This window comes from Physcomitrium patens, chromosome 1, assembly GCF_059467195.1.
Source record: "Physcomitrium patens ecotype Gransden chromosome 1, ASM5946719v1, whole genome shotgun sequence".
Lineage (NCBI taxonomy): Eukaryota > Viridiplantae > Streptophyta > Bryopsida > Funariales > Funariaceae > Physcomitrium > Physcomitrium patens.
In genome coordinates this window covers 23,576,503-23,597,059 of record NC_143410.1, presented here as the reverse complement: position 1 = coordinate 23,597,059, position 20,557 = coordinate 23,576,503, and the positions used below count along the sequence as shown (strand labels likewise).

General features: G+C 35.3%; 3 protein-coding genes across 5 annotated transcripts; 2 read left to right on the top strand and 1 right to left on the bottom strand.

The window, feature by feature from the left end:
- The first annotated feature begins 3,483 nt into the window (after positions 1 to 3,483).
- Positions 3,484 to 3,827, top strand: LOC149989948 (uncharacterized). The gene has a single exon (XM_090249111.1). The coding sequence runs from the start codon at positions 3,504 to 3,506 to the stop codon at positions 3,825 to 3,827; it is 324 nt and encodes a 107-aa protein (XP_090105237.1). The 5' UTR covers positions 3,484 to 3,503.
- A 2,628-nt stretch (positions 3,828 to 6,455) lies between these two features.
- Positions 6,456 to 9,484, bottom strand: LOC112294083 (glutathione S-transferase 2). Of its 3 annotated transcripts, none has more exons than XM_024544348.3 (11): positions 9,299 to 9,484; positions 8,875 to 8,945; positions 8,591 to 8,678; positions 8,416 to 8,472; positions 8,206 to 8,291; positions 7,826 to 7,900; positions 7,549 to 7,602; positions 7,349 to 7,424; positions 7,145 to 7,206; positions 6,984 to 7,040; positions 6,456 to 6,727 (listed from the first exon to the last, which is right to left on the bottom strand). In XM_024544348.3, the coding sequence occupies exons 2-11, from the start codon at positions 8,896 to 8,898 to the stop codon at positions 6,629 to 6,631; spliced, it is 678 nt and encodes a 225-aa protein (XP_024400116.1). In that variant the 5' UTR covers positions 8,899 to 8,945; positions 9,299 to 9,484; the 3' UTR covers positions 6,456 to 6,628. The 3 variants fall into 3 exon arrangements, with proteins under 3 accessions (XP_024400116.1, XP_024400037.1, XP_024400194.1); XM_024544269.3 differs by having other exon boundaries at positions 9,379 to 9,484; XM_024544426.3 differs by having other exon boundaries at positions 9,123 to 9,301.
- A 2,204-nt stretch (positions 9,485 to 11,688) lies between these two features.
- LOC112285886 (gamma aminobutyrate transaminase 1, mitochondrial) lies at positions 11,689 to 17,192 on the top strand. Its single transcript, XM_073537163.2, has 19 exons — positions 11,689 to 11,800; positions 11,966 to 12,090; positions 12,421 to 12,505; positions 12,621 to 12,693; positions 12,834 to 12,931; positions 13,268 to 13,360; positions 13,527 to 13,600; positions 13,901 to 13,939; positions 14,098 to 14,186; positions 14,503 to 14,579; positions 14,738 to 14,812; positions 15,243 to 15,290; positions 15,411 to 15,494; positions 15,737 to 15,824; positions 15,983 to 16,061; positions 16,244 to 16,334; positions 16,498 to 16,576; positions 16,692 to 16,807; positions 16,910 to 17,192. Exons 2-19 carry the CDS (start codon positions 11,972 to 11,974, stop codon positions 16,982 to 16,984), a joined length of 1,482 nt encoding a protein of 493 aa, XP_073393264.1. The 5' UTR covers positions 11,689 to 11,800; positions 11,966 to 11,971; the 3' UTR covers positions 16,985 to 17,192.
- The last annotated feature ends 3,365 nt before the right edge of the window (positions 17,193 to 20,557 follow it).

Sequence of the window (20,557 nt, the reverse complement as noted above, 5' to 3'; positions counted from 1 at the left end):
AGAAAGCTTTTAAATTGTCTAATATTGGATCATGTCATTTAAAAAAAAGATGAAAACGATAATAACGCAAAACCAAAAAGTAGTGTTTGAATCAACCTAACTTATCATCTTAGGGTTGAATAGCTTTGGAGTTGAAGTTCAATTGCTACTTGTACATGATTAATGGATCATCAAAACTTTGATTTTGTACTATCAAACTTCTTAAGTACCGCATTTCTTAGTTCTTTAGTGCTTGAATAGTATTCTATCATAGGAAAAGAGCCATGATTTGGTACACATGTTGAAGTAGCTCCAATCATCTCTGTATCTCTATTTTTTGTCATTCTTATTTCTTCTTTTGGTAGTACATTGAATTAATGCATTACAAGTATTAATTCTCTCAATTGTTCTTGCATTTATGCCATTGCATTCTTTATTTCAACAAGTTTTATCATACTAATATTTAGGAGAAAAGAGATGTCTAATATTGCTTAAGACAAGTAAAAGAAAGAACTTGCAAACAAAAAAATACTAAAAATAATATCAATTGAGAAGAGGATAATGTGCAACTTCTAATACGCTTATGTTTTATCAAGAAAAAAAAATAATCTACTCTTAATCAAGAAAAGACAAAGCTTTGGTATTATAAGTGTACTCTTGTTAATTGGTCAAGGACAAGAACTTAATGAAAGTAAATAAATAAGTGAGATTTTCTCAAAGAAGTATGACAAAATAAAAAATAAAAATATTTGTATATTAAAAAGGTACTCGAATGGCTATTATCAAAAGATAAAAAAAAAAAAACTAAAGACTTTTTAAAACTAGATTAGAAGCAAGAAAGGAATTAAGAAGAGTGAAGAAGACTTTATTTTTGCTTCTACCTACAAGCTATGTGGTGATGTTCTATAGGACCTCCAAAACATGTTGATTTTGCACAATACATATCTTAACTTGCAAGGCAAGTTTTCTATATAAGTGCTATGTAGTTAGCTTGTTTTACAAGCTATCAACATATATAGTATGTAATTAACTTGTTGACTAAGTTTCTAACCTACAAATCAACTACAAATACATGTAAAATCAAAGCAACATCTATAAAGCTTTTAAGAAGTTAGTCTAGAAGGTATTATGAAATTAATCTATTTTTACCTACTTCTATCTATTTATATTTTCTAGATAATAATTAAAATAAATATATATATTCATAATATTATAATATATATATATATATATATATATATATATTGGAGATACTTTGATTGAACATATATAATTCAATCTAGATTCCATAAGACAATTAATGAAGTTGATTAGAATTTTATTTAAAATATATATTTATTTATGTATATTTTTTAAAATATCATATTATTATCATCATTTTTTATATCTATTTATTTCTATAAATATAATTTTATTTAATAATATATTAGTATATTTTATGATTTATTTTATGATAATATAAAATAATAAAAATAGTACTAAAAAACAATATTATCTTTAAATATTTACTTGGAATGATAAGATTTTTTTTGTAAATTTTTTTTATACAAAAAACATCTATTAAGAATATAATTACAATAAATTTGTAATTTTTTATCTATTATATATATATATATATATATATATATATATATACATACACACACATAAACATATTACTTATTATTATTATTTAAACAATCTTTTGTAACACCTTGTACATTATTAATGTTTTATAACTCTATCCAAATAAGACTTTGTCATTCTTTAAGATCCACCAATAGATACATTCAAAATACCAAATCTTAAATTACAAAAATAGGATCCCATTTGACTTTTTTGTAGATTCCTACATGACTTCTTTTACTATTTTAAGTTACTTTTATGGAATAATAATATCCTTTTATATATTAATCTACTAAAACACTAAGAAAAATCTTTGCAAAACCATGGGACAATAAACATTATAACCATTAATTTTAATAAAACATAGTTTTTATTTTTTTACATTTTAATGGTGGGATATTTGTAGAACAAAACATGTTTAAGATAGGAATCAACAATCTCTTGATTGTTGTTAAGCAAACATACAAGAATATATGATTGATAAATAAAAATCTTTTTATTATTCAATGCATGTTGCAATTTTTGTTTCAACATTTTAAACATACAATCAAACATCAAATTTTGACAACTTAACATGCGTAAAATTAATATAAATTGCTCTTCAAAAGTTCAAATCAACTTCCTATTTTAAAAGGCTATGACAATTGCTTGACTTCAAACTATCTTCAAAATCAATCTACCAAATTTGTTTGACCTTGTTAAAAAAATCTAAAACCACAATGAACATATGGATCCTTTGAAAACAAAAAAACTAACCTAATTGTCTAAGATTCCACCTAATTTCTTGAGAAACAATCCATTCAATGTTGTTTATTCCAACTAAATATGATACTATGTGTTAGAACAAAATACACAAATAACATACAGCATTGTATTCAGAAAGAGCTACCATACTCACTGAGGATCCGTAAGAGTAATGTTTGAAAGAAAACATTTGCGGAGAGAACACAGACTGCTCTCAAGCGCAGCTGATGTGGCTTCCCAAGTGGCTTCTACAAACTTGAAAGGTGTGGCAATCCTCGCTATGCTTGAAGGGTGATGAACCTCGAATCAGAGATGGGAAAGCTCGAAGAGAGTCAGTCATTACCAGGTATTTTTTTTTTTCGACGAGTCAAGCGTGTACCAGGTACACATTCGCGTTGAAATATTATGGATCAGTAAGCGTGAGTGGAGCTGGACTTAAATATTTGCCCCCTGGTACCTGCAACAGCAAGGCGTCCAGTTGATGGGCGGTGATTGTGGGGTGGTTCTCCACCTTCCTGATGTTGAAGATCTGCACATTCTCCAGGTTCTCTCCATGCTCAAGGAGAGTTTATCGTGGGTGCCCTGTGCGGTGGGTGGCGAATCATCCAGTAACTAGCATTTCCACCCTTCGCTGATCTTCTTGTGATGCCTGTCGCTGGTGCTTCCGAGCATGAGTGGCGTATAATGCTAGTGCGTAGAGGGAAGAGCGAGTTTGTCCGTCAATTAACCAATCATCTGAACAGGGTGAAGTTCGAATTCCACATGCTACAGAAAGAAACAAATCGATAACAAATTCAAAGCCTTGCACGGAGAGTACGTGCACAAAGGGAACATAACGCCGCGGTTAATTGTGGTCGCATCGTTCACGGACCTGGTACATGTTCAGAACTATAATGAAAAGCTGAAATTCAGCAACCCATCAACTCCACCATGATCGACCTGGTTATTAGAATAGTGCAATTCAGTCGTCGTTCCTGTATGATCTGGTAGAGTCACCCTCTCCTTTCGCAACCCCACTGCTGCTGAGTTTCCAATCCATTTGCGAATTTGGTGATCACATGTTCTAGCTGAGTTCCTGTCCTGATCGAAGTGAGGCTTGCCGTTTATATTTTCCACGAGTTTGTGGTATTGCGAAGATGGCGACGGAAGTGATAGTGGTGGAACCTGAACTAGGAATGGTACTGGAGGACGAGAGCACAATTGTGGTGGCGACTGGGCCAAATTCCATAGAGAAAGCCATCGAGCATCTTGTGCAGTTCGGGCTGCCGGATGGTCTGTTGCCGGTGCAGGATGTGATCGAGTGCGGCTTCAAAGAAACAGGCTACGTCTGGATCACGCAGAAGAAGACCATCGCGCACGTGTTCAAGCAAATCTCCAAGCAAGTGAACTACGGTGAAAAGATTACGGCGTATCTGGAGAAGGGGCGGCTGAAGAAGCTGACGGGCGTCAAGGCGAAGGAGCTACTGCGGATGACCGTGGTGGACATCACGGTGCAGTAGAAAGACCCACACGATTTACTTCAAGACCTCCACGGGCATCGGCAAGACCTTCCCTATGGCTGCGTTCGCTAGAGACGCTAAGTAATGAGACGTCGGCACGATTCGCCTCGTCTGCTTCTGCTTCCGGGAAGACATCGACATCGACATCCACTGGTCCAAGCTACAAGAATAGGATGAGTGGTGGTTCCTTCCTCCGCACAGTATACATTTCTTCAGGTAGTTCTTTACTTCCATCCCTCTTCTCTTCACAAACCAGGTATCCTGGCCTCCGATTTGTGCACAAACATCACTGCAAAGCGCAGCTTCGAATGTTGCAACAGCCCATTCGGCCCTACAACGTCGCAGTTGCCCACAGGCATTCGTCGTGCATAAATTCCAAAGATGACTGTGTCGTGTCGATCAAGCTCTTGTTAATCCCCGCTCCACATAATATGAGAGAGAGAGAGAGAGAGAGAGAGAATTTAATAATTTTGCAAAGTGTTTGGCATTCATTGTCGATATGCCTCTTCGGCATCGCGTCTCTCACCCACCACCCTCCACTTCGCTGCCGCCGTTTCTTTTTCTTTTTTTTTTTATCTTCGTTCTTTTCTTTATCTTTCATGGGATGTCGTTACTTACCAGAATCTATTTCTTTTTTGACCCCTCACTTCTTTCCAGTTGCTTCGTCTATCTTTCTCCTCGTATTTTCTTTTGGGTGGCCCTTTCTATTACTCTGCCTCAATTGGGCAACGCTTTGCGCTGGGCTGCTCAGCTCTACATCGCCCAGCGTTGTGCAAAGTCATGTTGTTATTGTTGTTATTCTTAATTTATATTATATTTCAAAATTATTATTAATATTATATGTGGTTTTGTGATAATTATTTACTTAGATCAAAATACTGTTAAAATGCATAAGCATTAAGTGAGATGGATTAGAACTTGTACAAATCTTTTTCTTATGCATTTCATCTTATATTATGTGTTCAAGAGATGCAAACAGCTAAGGGTATTTTCTTTTGAACTTAGTGTTTTAATATCCCTTTAAAAAAAAAACGCAATAATCTACAACACCCTTTTTTTTTAAAGTTTCCAAAATCTTGCATATAAACATTTTTGTAAATTATTTATGTTTATCTTATATAAGTGTTATTATTATATGCTTTATTAGACAATAGCTCAAACATATTATTTACATTCAAACTTTTTGGTATTAAAATAGAGCATAGATATTTTGGTACCCCTCCTTGTCAATTTCGTATTCTATGGAATTACTTATTGTTTTTTTAAAAAGTAAAAATACTTTGAGGTACCACTAGTTCTTTTGTCATTTATTCATCTATTTTCAATTAATTAATGAATAACTCCAAGGATACTAAAATAAACAAGGAGGAATATTTAAATATCCATACCTTTAAAATAATGATCTATATATATATATATATATATATATATATATTACTTTAAATGATTTAAAAAAATCTTATATCTACTACCATCTAACTAAATTCATATTACCTCATGTATATAGTAGCTTATTATTATATTCTTTGATTTAAAAATCAAAGAAAGAATAGTTTATTTTTATTAAATATTATATATTTTAAAAATATATATATGTATATATATGTATTTAAACATCTTCTTTAAAGTCACAATTTTAGAAATAATTTTAACATTTATATAATAAATTTAATAATATTATATACCTTTAATTACAAGCATATATATATTTGTAGTAAATTTGGCCACATATTTAAAAATATCATTAAATATAATTTTTAATTAATTCATCTATTTTCATATTCATCTAATTTTAAAAAATTAATAAAATATATATTTTTTTTATCTTTTTTATTCTACATATCTATTTAGATCTAGTAAAGTTATAATTTCTAAATAAAACAATTGAAAACCAATTTTATTTGTAAGACAATTTTTTTTAGCATAAATTTTTTCCATAAAAAATATGTATTTTATAAAAATTTAAAATTATATAATTTATTATTGTTCTTATTTAAATCTATTTCAAATAATTTTTTGTATTTGAGATTTGAATAAAAATTTCTACATAATTATAAATAATTTCTTTGATATGCACATATATTATCATACATATAGACATTGATAATTATTAAGATAGGAGAAGTAGATAGAAGTAAATAAAAATAAGTAAATATGATAATATCTCATAAAATAGCTTCTTAGAAACTTCATAAACACAAAATTGATTTTACAAGTGTTTGTAGGTGATTGATAAGTTGAAAACTTGACCAACAAATTAACCATATATTGTACATGTACATGTTATCTATTTGTAGTATAAGTTGACTATATGATGTATATATTAAAAACTTGTCTTGCAAGTAAGACACATATTAAATAACTTATAAGATGTTACCACATAGATCTTTGATTAAATAATACATATGGAAATAAGAATAAAATTTTCTTATCAATATCACTCTTATAAGTGTCTTCTCTTTTCTTCTTGTAATTTAAAAAATATCTAGTCTTTTTAGCTTTTATAATAATCATTCTAGTTTCTTTCAAATATACATCTTTTTCAATTTTTTTCTGTCATATCACTTTAATATACATCTTTTTCTTTTTATTTACATTCCTCAAATTCTTCTAAGAAGAATACACTTATAATATCAAAGCTTTGTCTTTTTTTGATTATGAGTAGATTACATCTTTTTCTTAATAAGACATAAGCATATTAGAAGTTGTCTTCTAATATGCTAAACTCCACTCAACTCTACTTATACACCATAATTCTTCAAGCACACGTGGTGACTATGCGACAGAAATTGAAGTTAACTTCACTTAGGAGCGTCCGGTTGATTGGCTGGTAAAGAGGCCTGGACTTCTGGCAGCTCCAATAAAGCCTTGCCGATGCGATCAATTATAGGGAATTGAGTCTGAAAAAGTCCACACAAAACAAGCTCATCTTCCTTGATTAAACCTTACAAATCCGTGTTTGAGTAATTATGACATTCTCCTAACCACGACGCAAAAGTTTCGGTAGCTTCTTCTGTAGAAGAACGATCAGAGTGTCCAACTTGACTAGTCTGCTCTTAATAGCACGCTGCAACAAAATCCTCTTTGAAATAAGATCACTAATGCCTAGTGACCTTATAAGTAGTTACAATGCTGAAAGAGGAAATTCGTACTTACCAAGTCTACCTGAAACCGTTTAGCGTTGCCGATCTGCGGTACCAAAACAACATCGGCCTGCAGAGTCCATTGCCACGTATCAGCGTTTCAACTATGTATTGGCATAAAAGAGAAGAATAGGATACTTACAAGCAACATATAAGGAGACCAATTACACTTACTAGAGTCAGCTCATCGCCAACTGTATACTTGCCAGCTACGTTCTGCAAAAGCTGCTCAAGCGCTGAACCCAAACACCACTTAAAATTTTAGTGTTCGAGTCAATGAATTGAACTGCTGGAATAATGAATAGATACAAGTCCGAGTTTCCTAAGTTTGATTCGCTCTACCAACTTCAGGTGCAAAGAATATGTAAAGCCATTAACCAGTGAATCCAATGATGATATGATCCTGAGCCCACTTCGGTCGCGCATCCGCCCCAAATTGTGCCTCAATCATTTTCTGCTCCACGTCTGTAAATGTCAGGCGAAAGTTTACAGTGTACATTGTACCTCATTGATACAAATGCAAATAATCAGCTCCTTGCAAACACGCGTTTCTGCGAAGGGTTTCAAAATGTGAGTACCAAGGTTCCCAGGTTCTGCAGTGGTTGGATGTTTGATGCGATCAGATACACCACCTGCCACAGTTGGATGTCAAGCACTCTGGTGACCGAAAAAATCGATAAAATAAAAAGTTACACATATTCCTCAAATATATCCAAACCTCACTACTACAACACCTACCATTGATAATTACAATATTACAGCTATACTAAAGATCCAAATTCGTGACGAGGATTAAATCACAAGACACTTCAGAAATAAACACAACACTTTATGTTTATAACATAAAATCTTTACCTGACGCACAGTTGCTCTCTTTAATAAGTCCGCAGGTAATAAGGGCTTTTTATCAGGATACTTCTCTTCGAAGTACTGCAAGAGTATTAGAGAACTCATAGAGTTGGTTAGCTCTCCTTAGCCCGACCCCTCTATCTCTCTCTCTCTCCCTCTCTCTCCCTCTCTCTGGCTCTCACACACACATACCGTCTGAGCGAACACATTACCACACTCATTCTTTACAGCTGTGAAGGTAAACCACTTCAGCGTATAATTCGGATTAAAGTCAGAGACTCGACAGAAATTGGTGTATCGACTATTCTCCGTCCAATTTCAAGTGCGTATGCATTAACAAAGCAAGTGTAAAATTAAATAAGAGCACAAACTGATAGTAAAAATACCATGATGATAGCCAGGGAATCGGCAATTGTACCACCATCAACTTCCACAGCAGGAACATACTGCAGAGGACTTATCTTTCTGAACTCTGCCAGCACCACAATACAAATGGAAGCACTTCATAAGCAACACCTAAAATCTGCCATAGAGCAGGAGTGCTGTAGTTACGAAGGTGTCGTGTACGCCTGACTTTTGACACAGAATATACGTACCCTCAGTTTTGTGCTCCCCGTTAGAAATGTTGAGTGCCTTGTACTTGTAGGGAATGCCTGCTCATTCAGATTCAGAATAAGAATCCAGGTACGAGTTCCTCTGTATTTTCGTGTAAAGAGTACTAAAACATACAGTAAATCAACGATCCAAAGCTATGTGAAAGTGTTGGCAAACCTTTGAGTCCAAGCGCCAACCGCACCCGCCATGTGCAAGAACTAGCATAGAACCCCCATAACGTCACTGCACCCACATCCGTTCCTTTCTGCAAACCAAAAGAATTTTCTAACGGTGAACCCGAGCTGTGATTTCTGGTCAGCTTAATTCTCTCTACAGTCAAACTATTTCAGCTTTATCCTTGACTCGCACAATATGCGTCCCTCTTACCCATCAACAACCTCGCCATGCAACCATAAAGTACGAAATTACAAGCACAAGAAACGATGGTATGAGCTATTAACCTGAGGCTCACCAGCCGCAGCCATGGTGAGGTTAACAACGATTGCTTGATACTTCTAACGACACTCAATCGCTGCGAATTCACAAACGCAAGTCAAAATGATTATCCACACAAATGCGAAATGCAACTAGACGTTCCAGCTGTACATTAAGTGAATGAGAAAGTAGTAGGAATACGACTGATCATTCCGGGTACTGCTTTGCCTTCTGCCCTTTCTCTGAACCCTAGACTCGATTCTCGAAATCCTACCTAAACATAAAACGTGAAATTCTGGAGAAGCTTTGAACTATTCCCACAACCCAAAAAACCAACAACACGCATTCCAACACGTCGCTGCGGAGAATTCTCAACATCCAGATTCCAAATTCAACCACTGAAAGAGTTGACAACCCACTACGAAATTCTACAATCCAGTCACAACCCACCACGAATTTCGAACACTAGAGAGCTACTTCCGTGCCAATTTCCCTGCCAGGTTCAGTGCAGCACAATTGAAGGGACTCACGTCAGAAAAACTCGGATCTGCGCGGATCCGAATCCAGACAAACTTGCACTAAAATTGTGTGGGAACCAAGCGCAACTCCGCGAAAACGAGCAGTCCCAGCCTGTCGAGGTGAAGCACTAGAGGAAGAACCAGCACTGACACGTATTTGTCAAGTAGGTTGAATACAATGATGACGTGGTATGCCACGGAGGTCTACAAAATGGGTCGGACATAGGGAACAAATTGATCGGAACTGTGGACCGGGAAGCTATCTCCACTTTTCCTTCCGATCGCGACAGCTTAGTGGGAAGCACCTCCATGTTACATCCACGGGAATGGGTTCCCGTACTCCTTATCATTACCGTGGTCCACTGCAGAGGACTGACCATATCTTCCAACTCAGATCTTAAACTTTTTTTGTCATATTTTTAAAAGTTTCGAAAAGATAATGAGGTGAATTGAAGATAAAGGCTGCTACAATATATGCTCACTGAGGAAAGTTCCTCACCTTGATCCTCCTCCTACTCCCATCTCAATGCATTTTTCTACTCATGTGAATTGTTGGTGCTTAATTTTTGGAGAATGATAAATAGATACTTTTACTAAATTTACCCACCCCTAACCATCACGAATGAAAAAAAAAAAAAAAAAAAAAGGGGGGGGGGGAAAGAAAGAAAGAGACGTCTAAATTACCATATTCTTCATCAGAGGTGGGTTGATTTAGTAAAAATCTGGGTCTATTTAACGTTCCCCTCATTATTTACCATGTGCTTTTGTGCAAATTAAGAGTATAATCATTGCATAAGCATACCCCTGCATTTATACTCGTCCATAGCTTGGGAGAATGGATGTGACCCATTTTCTACACAAGACAGATAATAAAAACAACAACAAAAATAAAATAAAAACGTTATCTTGTACCACAATTGATATTACGTAGTCACAATGTAATACATGCTTTTTATTTTTCTTTTTTTTAAGTAAAATGAAATCAACATGTGACCAAAAATATCATCATCACAGCAAATAAGAAAAAGTTTAAAGTAGTCGACAGAATAGCAATACATTTACACATCTTATGGTTGTACCAAAAAAAACACATCTGTTAAAGAAATGATAACAGGGCATCATGCTCACTTCTTTTACAAATCCATCCTGGTTTTTTGAAAAAAAAAAACAAAAATACATTTGATACTCATAGTGACAAATGTTTTGAAAGGCACAGGATGAAGGTTGTGCGCTGTTTTTTTTATTATTATTATTATTATTATTATTTATTTCGTATTTTCCAAATCCAAGAAACTATATTCCTACAGATTAATCTCGACTCTAATTTATAATATATATATATATATGTATTTATTTATATTTGATTATTATTCTTCTCGTCAAAGGCATGGCCATGGCCACATTCTTGTTGAGGAATGGGGCAATGGTCCCAAAGTAGGGGGACCACCCACCCGGCACATGTTCAACACATCTAAGGTCCCGTTACCGAGGCAAGCTTCACACTTTAAGGATAGAGAGAGTCTCTAACTGCTGCCCCCTCATCCGACTCCGAGGATGCGTCAGCATCGACACGCTTGAGAAAATGCGTGACGTGGAATGTACTCGTGGCACCCCCAACACACAAGCCATGCAGCAACCGCGGTAAGTAGCTGAACATAACCCAGCCGGCTCTCGGTTGCTAAGAAGCCGTCACTGGGTTGGTGGGTAAATTTGCCGTGCGGGGGGGATGATGATGACGAGAGACTGGTTGGGTCTGGGGATTATTGATCGTTGAACTGGTTTTAAGGGGGAAAAAAGATAAAATCGCTGTGGGTACATGCTCAATGAGCCACCTTTTCACTACCTCGAAGCGCCGTAAAAACTCAGTTGCAAGGGGGGGGGGGGGGGGGGGGATAATTGACAATTTTGTTGTTCATCAACACCGTTGCGCAGTCTCCTCCTTCTCCTCACTCTCGCCCTGACCTCGACTCTTACTCCGGAATCTGAGCTTTTGATCCGTATATCTGGACAAATGAGTCGAGCGCTTGGGATGGTTTCGCTCTGCTAAGTGTGAATTATTGTCCTGTAACACCATCATCAGAGCCATCGTTTGTGCGCCAGGATTCCTGGAGCCGCAATTCGCTTGTTGGATTTTCTGTGAGTTGGGGTTTTAGTCGTCTTGCTGCTTCTGCCTTGTTATCGTGAAGATTCTTTCTCCTGTTACAGCTTTTGGTCTTTTGCGGGTGGTTCATCCATCCTTTCAGTTGGGTTGGCTGGGACCCCATGTGATGAGTCTGAGAATAAATTCTACTTAATTGGTGCTCCTCCGCACTCTCCTCACGTCCGTGTTTCTACCATCATTGCAGTGTGCAGCTTGCAGTTCTGCTTTGTGACTTCCTCAGAGGAGAAAGTGTACTGCCTGACCTGGTTACCAGGTGTGAGCTTGAGTGTACATGTGTGTGTCTCGCTTACCTTGGATGCTTGGGTTATGTTTGCGAGAGAGAGAGAGAGAGGGTGTTTTTTAGAAGCTTGTTAATTGCAATAAGTTCCTTTCTTCAGTGGATAAGTTTGGATCTGAAGCCCTCTGAATTTCTGATGTAAGTACGTTTGGTTCAGCTAGGAGAGCATGGCGTCCGTCGCAGAAAGAATCCAAAACTTGAGCGTTCATGATGACGATGACAAGAAGGCACAAAAATCTACAGCAGATGTAATTCAAGGCACAGAGGAAGCACTCTTGGAACACAGGTACTGCACATTAGGGTTGTTGAGTGTAAATTCTCGACACCCGCTGCACGAAATTACTGCTTCGAAGTCGTACTTGAAGTGACGGTGTGGTCGTGGATCTGAACCTCCACCGTCTATTTTTATACAAAAGGTTCCTCGGGTGGTACACTTCAGGATGTGATCAGTAATAGGAGAGTATAAGACTTTGGAAGTATTGTTTCTAGTTTCCAACCGCTTCGATGCCTAAGCTTGTGCTTGACGAACCGAGACTCTAAAAATTGTCTCCGACATGACATGATGAGATTGTTAGGAAATTTGTTGATTTGTGCGAATTGATTCATGTGATTTCAGAACTAGCCAGCACAGCATGTTGGCTCCTTTCACAGCGGGATGGCAAATGAAAGCAGGCACACCGTTGGTGATTGAAAGAGGAGAGGTGCATTTTCACGCTTATCATTCTACAGTAACTCAAATTTATGTTGCTGATTTGTCAAGCAGACGATGTTTAATGACTGGAAGAGTTTTCAGTAATCTTGTGAGTTTGTATACAGGGAGTGTACGTTTGGGATAACAAAGGCAATAAATACTTGGACGCATTAGCGGGCCTCTGGTGTACAGCTTTAGGTAATTCTATCCTGATCTTTAATTTTAATGTCCAGACTTTCAGAATTTCATGTAATGTGCGAGAGCTGATCCCTGTGGGTATCAATCTGTTCCTCTTGTATGATTTCAAAACATTAATCTCTATTAGTTGTCCTGGCCAGGTTTTAGCGAGAAGCGCCTCGTGGCAGCCGCAGAGAAGCAGTTGAGTACATTGCCTTTCTATCACAACTTTTGGAACCGAACATCACAGCCAACTCTGGTTCGTCTATTATTCCGCTTTTCTTTATCGAGTTTTTATCTATTTCGAAATTGAGACCAATAATGAGATGAAATTGATGCATAGATAATGGTAACAGGAATGTAAAAGATATTGAATCATCACCATATCACTAGAATATTGGATAAATCTTACACACACACACACACACACACATATATATATATATATATATATATATATGTTAAAAGGAGCAGAATAATCAAATAACAGCAGTTTATGAATCAAATTAGCTATACTTTCAGAGCTTGATGTTTATGGACAGCATGAATTGTTCGTAGGTCTAGTTTGTTGGTAATGATCGTGATGGCGATGCAGGACCTAGCATCAGAGTTGTCCAAGTTGTTCACGGCCTCTGAAATGAGCAAAGTCTTTTTTTGCAACAGTGGCTCAGAGGCGAATGATACTCAGGTACGCTGTCAAAATAGTTCCGTTATCAGTCTCACACTCTCTAAGTTTAGGAAGTCATCCACCACCAACTGCATTTTCTCTGTGGTATTTAATGATAGCATTTTCATGTCCTAATTCTCACCAGTACTTTTATCATTTTTGTATCAATGTTCTTGTGATCGTTCAGGTGAAACTAGTGTGGTACTACAACAACGCTATTGGGCGTCCCAATAAAAAGAAGTTCATTGCTCGTCAGAAATCGTATGATCTCATCTACTAGCCTCTTGTATTCATGATAATTTGTTGTGTAGTTTAGAAAGTTCAAGTATACCGTGTCCGTTAATGTGGAGGCTGTCTAACTCAATCATCTTCTGCTTTTATACAAATTGTACTTTGACTGATACCCCAGTTGTGACAGGTTAGCTTTGAATAGTACAGTACACAAATTAGACTGCTTTTTGGATAGTTTACAGAATATGCACTTATAGCTGACAATAGTTAGTTACTCTTTCATGTCCGATGTCTGTGCTGACTCTCGAGGTTTCTATCATACTTTTACAGGTACCATGGATCCACACTGATATCCGCAAGTCTTACAGGGTGTGTCTTCTTACCCTTCGTAGTCATTTTGTGCAGCTGTTTGCATTTACTGATTCACGGAGATGCGTCGCTTTGAGCGAAGCTTAGTTATCCTATTTTCCGTTTTGCCACGAACTGCTTGTTTAAACAGTGCAGTATTGTGCTGCTCTTGGTGATAGGTTGCCATCTCTTCAAAATGGTTTTGATCTGCCAGTCTCATTTGTCCTCCACACCGATTGCCCCCACTATTGGCGCTACCACTTGCCGGGTCAGTACTCTTTTCAGCTCTTTCACAATCCAAATTTTCTTCTATACCACTGGAATCATGTTTTGTTTCTATTCCCTCGCTGGTTACAAGTCGATACTGTTCTGTGGTCACAAAATGTTTGTTGGGAAAGGTGATTTTGGACGATCGTGAGTTCGTAATCTGTCATTAGCTGAGGAGACGATGAATTTGTCAGTTGGAATCTTTGCTATTTTCTAGTTGGATTTTCAGTAGCTGAGGATAGAGCACTGTGCTTGTATCTGAGGAAGCTTTCACGACGTAGCTTTACTCACTATTGATTGTCCTCTATATCAATCAGGCGAATCTGAAGAGGATTTCGCGACACGTTTAGCAGAGAACTTGGAGAAGCTAATCCTGAAAGAGGGTCCCGAAACTGTAAGTAGCAGCTCTTACTGAGTATCATTCTGTGCACTTATGTATAGTTGCTAAAAACTCATTATTTTTATTAGCCAATGTGTGCAATGCCGTGCACCTCAGACCCATCAATTGGAGATAATTGAATAATCTCAGAAGTATTTTACGGCTCTGTGCAGATTGCAGCCTTTATCGGCGAACCCGTGATGGGTGCTGGAGGTGTCATGCCACCTCCTGCGACATACTGGGCGAAGGTGAGAATCACATGGGCACAAATCTTTAGTATACTCGCGTTCTGTTTTTGATATGGACTACCGAAATTTAGAGATGTTTACTCGTTCTTGACTAGGCCAATGCAAGTGCTTTATACACTCAAGTGGAAGTCTAATTTTCTTGAATAGTTTTTTTTTTTTTTTTTTTTTTCTAATTTTCCGTTAAATACTGAGTTTTTTCTGAAGTCATTTGCAAAGCTGTTGAAGTTGGTTGTCGAACCTGCATTGTTATGGATGAGGACGATAGGAGGATTCCACCAGATCTTCATGTAGAGGATGAATCTTTAGGCTAGAGCAGTTCATTCCTTTGATATATTCCGATTATGTCTGGTTTCGTTTCTATTTGCATTCTCTCCTCTATTATGTTCCATTTTGGGCTACTTCTCATTTCATGATGACCTTGATTTTACAGATTCAACCTATCTTGAAGAAATACGATATTCTTTTGATTGCAGACGAGGTATCACGATCTCATACATTACTTTATTCTACGTGCGTTTGAGGATGCTCCGTAAAATGGCGACTTGATGAATATGATCATGAATAAATGTTTATTACAGTTTGATTTTTTTGGGTTTAGGTCGTCTGTGCGTTTGGCCGATTGGGTACCATGTTTGGGTGTGACTACTACGATATTAAGCCAGACCTCGTGACTGTTGCCAAGGTAAACTATCTTCTCTCTGTTGTTTTACTACTTTTGGGTATCTTACCGCAGCTTCAAGTATCAGGTTATCAAGAATTGAGCTTTTCCTTTGAACTGGCTTAAATATTCATATTAGTTACTGAGGGTTCTAACCTTTCATAAGATAGAGACCACATCCAAAATAATGGAGCTTAAGCAGGTTGTGCTCTATTGTGGTTATATGCTATAACAATTGATATCTGCATTTGTTGGTTGGGCCATAGGCACTGTCGTCCGCATACGTGCCAATTGCAGCTGTCCTTGTTAGTCAGAAGATTTTCGACGGAATTGCGAAATTGAGTGATGGATATGGTAAGTTTGAGTTCAACAGCTAACGTCTAGAAGTTCTGCAATTACAATTCTGGCACATGGAACAGTTGTTCCTCATTTAAAATTGGTGCATAAGCCGGAGACCCTTTGAAAAGAAATCTGGTAGTCAGTATTCTTATTGAATGACGTTGTGTTTTTAGGGGCGTTTGGACATGGGTTCACATATTCTGGTCACCCAGTGCCATGTGCCGTGTCACTGGAGGCACTGAAGATTTACAAGTGAGTGATTGGTTCGAAGTGTTGGCAAGTATTACATTGCGCAAATTTTCCTCTTTATAGAAGTCTTCATTCTATAAACAAGATTCTGAAGTATGAAGCAGTATTTCGAAATGTTACTAGTTAATAATATCTCCCTTCAATGATAATACTGATGTTTGGTTACCCCTATGCCTTGAATTTAGGGAAAGAGATATATGTGCACAAGTTCGGAAGATTATCCCTCCGTTTCAGGACGGCATGAGGCAGCTCGCTAAGAGCCCCATTGTTGGAGAGGTGCCATATTCTTAACCATTTGATTGTTTATCCTGAAGTAGTACATTTGGTGCGTGACTGCACAAATTTTCCACGCTTGGTAGGTTCTTAGTATTGCTGCATGCTGATGAAAGTATTTGCCGATCCTCAAATAACATTCGCCAAATGGCTTTTGATCCTGAAGGTGCGAGGAGTAGGATTAGTGTTGGCGATTGAATTCGCCGCAAACAAGGAGACATGTGAAGCGTATCCAGCTAAATGGGGTATGAACTGGATGTCTGTGGTTGTACAAGTTGAAGTATATTTGTAAATTTGTACGCGGGTCAGTTGTTTCAGTTGGACTTGGTAATAACTTTTGTGTTGTGGGCTATGTTGCAGCTGTGGGAACACATTTTGCTGGTCAATGTGCTGCACGTGGTATGTTGGTGCGTGTGGCAGGTGACATTATTATGATGTCTCCCCCGCTTATCATCACACCTGAGCAAATTGACTTTGTAAGTGCTCAAACCTTCACTCTCAATTTGGATGGTCAATTCTAGAGCATGTGTGAGTTGGGACTGACAAGTTTTTGCAATTTGTGTTGTGACTTATTGTAGATGGTGAAAACAGCCTTGGCAGCAGTGGCTGAGACTGAGAAGTACGTGGCTGAGAAGCAGTCCTCCAAGGATTGATGAGCAGTAACATATACATCGTAATTTTGTTTGCGTTACTAATATTTGACTCAACTTGTACGTATCTTCGGCGAGCAATTAGTGAGATGAAGGAAATTTGATATGCAAGTTTTACAATGGTACACATATGTATTGATTATTGTACGAGGGATAAATTAGTCCAAATCGACATGTAATACAGGTCTTATGGATCATCCTTTTCATTAAACGTTGGATTAGAAAGTTTCTTGTCCAATTTGTAACATCAATGTTAAACTGCAAATTTCCTTCTCCCGCGACTTCAGGAGGTTAATACAGCATCTGGGCCTGAGCTCAACTACACCAACCCAAAAGTGTAATCAAACGTTGTGGGTTGCGGTTGATGATAACTTTGGAAGACCTTGAAACTTACAGTTAGCTTGATACTTGTTAGACACATAGAGTGTAAAATCTTCAAAACACAATGTAGCAGACATCAAAATGTTGATTGCAAATAAACAATTGAAGGTGAGGAGGAAAGTGTGTATTTGAGCATATTCTTGAAAGTACTTCAACCACTAGAATCAAGGAAGATTTACAAATGTTATATAAGGTCAAATTACTATTTCCTTGCAACGAACGTTAGGATTTGTTGAAATCATCGAAAAGTTGGAGTCTGGAATCATTTTGTGCAATGCAACTTCCTGTTGAACTGAGCGTCATTATTCTCCATCAGGCATATTGCCCTCAGAGGTTTGCTGCCATTATAAGAAAGTTTTTGTCGATGACACTTTTATTTCAAGGACTTGTTATAATGCAATTTCATCTCCTGTTCTGCTTGGTTTTTAGGGAATGTGGTGTCATACCGGTATTGCTTAGATATGGAATCATGGCAATCGTGGCTTTTTTAGAAGGGGAGTGGGCCTTTGGGATAGGATAGGCTCCTTGCTACAACTTTGTGGCAATCGTTCGTGCATCAATCTCGTCAAAAATATTGTCGTTGGTTGCTTTTTATCATTTACTGGGCACATTCTAAGTTTGGTTAGATATTTTTGTTTGTTCTTGGATGTTTTTCATGGGTACTTTAAAATTTGAAGGACCATCTTTTAAAATGGGATTATTGGAGTATATAAACAAGAGCATGCCACTATGTGTTAAACAATTTTTACAATCAAACTTATAGTATCTTTTTTTTTCAAAGATGGTAGAAAAATTAAATACCCCAAACATGCTTCTAATAGCTGAACAGTCACTCTTGTACCTATTATAAAAATTTATTTTAGAGTGGGCTTATATATCCACCCCTAAGTTGTATATTATTGTCTTATTATTGCAAAACTTATGTTTTTTCTACCCTGCATTTCCTTTATAAAAAATTTTCAGAACAAAATGCTTTTAGATAATAATATGTATTTGTGATACAAGTTTTGGTGGTCCAACTATTTCTTTTACTTTGCTATTGCCTCCCTTTGATTGATAAGGGTTGTGCTTTTCAATTGCCTTAGCTATACTTGCAATACACATTGTGATCTTTTGCAATAAGTTCTTCATTGAATTCTAATCTTTTTGCTTTTGGTTATTTTAGAAATGTTGTTGTTACCAAAAAATTATTTAAGTTAAATTTATAAAATATTTTAGAAAAATACTTTAATATCCAAGACAAATAAGATATTAAAAAGTTATCTTCAACTTAAAAATAAATATTTTTTAGAAGTATTATTAGACATCCTATAAATTTAAACCACTAACAATAAATTTCCAAAGATTATAATACAAATTCTATAATTTTTTATAAATAGTATTATATTTTTTTATATAATTCTAATATGATTATTATTATTTTAATAATTTATTTATATTATAAAATTACAAATACTATGTATGTATATTATAAATTTTGATAAATTTTGAATAGTTGGTTGAAATAAATATTTTTTATGTATATATAAATAAAAATAAATTATATTTTATAAAATCATGAAAAAAATATTTTGGTTAAAAAAATAATTAACTTCAAAAGATAGTATTTTTTTAATAATCCTAGTGAAATAACATATACTTAATTTATTCTAAAAGAAAAATAAATAAAACAAAGTATATCTCTCTAATGTCACTTATGCATTTCTTATATAATAATAAGGTTCAATTAAATCATAATAATCATATTATAGGTATTTGTGCTAATTTAGTTTATTTTCTTTTTTATTAGTATAATATTAAGACTTTGATAAATAAATTTGTATTTTCTTTTTATATTTTTTTTATCAACAACAATGCAATATATAAATAAATAAACTCAAATTTAAGTATTTACACAAAAGTGGTATTAAAGAAAATTATTAATAATAAAATAAGCATATTTTGACACCTTGCACAATAAAACATATTTATAAAGAAAACTTGTGTCCAATTGCTTTAATCTACAATAATTAAGTTTAAAAAATTAGCAACATTAGAAAGAAAAGGGATGTAGGACTTAATAAAATCTAATAATTGATACACAAATATCCAATTATTTTTTGAGCTTAGAATGCAATACAAAAGCAAAAGGAAAATAAACAAAAGAAGAATCTAGTCTTCTATAACTTTGTCTTTGTCTAAATTTTTCTACACAATAATCCTTTCTTGCATTGTTCTTCTTTGTTGAAGAATTTGTAGAATGAAATGTTCTTATTTTAATATAATACAACCTATAAATAAAAAATATAATTTTATGAATATTGTTCAGTATTGGATACATGTCATATGGATAAGGAAAACTCTTGGCTTGGTAATGATTTAGAAAAGCAATTTTTGAAAGAATTTCTATCTTTTAAGAATAAATGTACAAATTATACAAATTCAATTATTATATTATAAAAATGCATAATATGTATTTTTATATAATAAAGATGATTTTTTCTATTTAAAAGAGTCACAAAGTCTAGAATATATACTTATATAAATTTTATCAAAAGATGCAATTTATATAATATAAATATTTTATACCAATTATTATAAATATATCCAACATTTCTATTAGTATACTAGTTCAATTGTACTATGAACATATTTTCATCCATCTTCTTCAATTATACTCTCAAGACAAGCATTTGTTGATGCTTTGTACTCCTTTCATTATATTGTAGAGCTCTACAATGTTTTGTTGTTGCCTTGTGCTTCTACTATTAATTTTTGAAGCTTTGCAATGTTTTTTTTGTTGTCTTGTGCTCTTTTTGTTGTGTTTAAGAACTTTGCAATGTATTGTTGCTACCTTGTGCTTCTTTTTCTATGTTCTAGAGCTCTATAATTATTTATTTATTTATTCATTTATTTAATAAGGTGACATAGATTGTAAGCATACACATTTTGTAAGAGACTTGATTGAATTTGTTCTAATTATTGTGAAGGTGTTACCTTGCTTTGATTTCTATTGAAGTGTTTTGTTGAGAAAGAAATAAAAATTCTTTTGTTTTCTCAAAGTAGAAGTGATATTATACTAAAGATGATAACAATGTTTCACAAGATTTTTTTTTGTGTTGCTGCAATGATTGGCATTTTTGTAAAGCTTGGCTTTTATAATAATTAGGTTGATTAAGTATCATTCTTCTTTTAATTTATGCATATCTTTTACAA

Bases quoted from the DNA above. Each gene is read 5' to 3' on its own strand.
- LOC149989948 (XM_090249111.1), top strand. From the start codon at position 3,504: ATGGTACTGGAGGACGAGAGCACAATTGTGGTGGCGACTGGGCCAAAT.
- LOC112285886 (XM_073537163.2), top strand. From the start codon at position 11,972: ATGGCGTCCGTCGCAGAAAGAATCCAAAACTTGAGCGTTCATGATGAC. The intron at 12,506-12,620 runs GTGCATTTTCAC...GTTTGTATACAG, and splicing joins TGGTGATTGAAAGAGGAGAG to GGAGTGTACGTTTGGGATAA. The intron at 13,940-14,097 runs GTGTGTCTTCTT...TCTTGGTGATAG, and splicing joins ATATCCGCAAGTCTTACAGG to GTTGCCATCTCTTCAAAATG.
- LOC112294083 (XM_024544348.3), bottom strand. From the start codon at position 8,898: ATGGCTGCGGCTGGTGAGCCTCAG. The intron at 8,473-8,590 runs GTTTGCCAACAC...CTGAATGAGCAG, and splicing joins GTTGGCGCTTGGACTCAAAG to GCATTCCCTACAAGTACAAG. The intron at 7,901-8,205 runs GTATTTTTACTA...ATACTCTTGCAG, and splicing joins ATTCCCTGGCTATCATCATG to TACTTCGAAGAGAAGTATCC.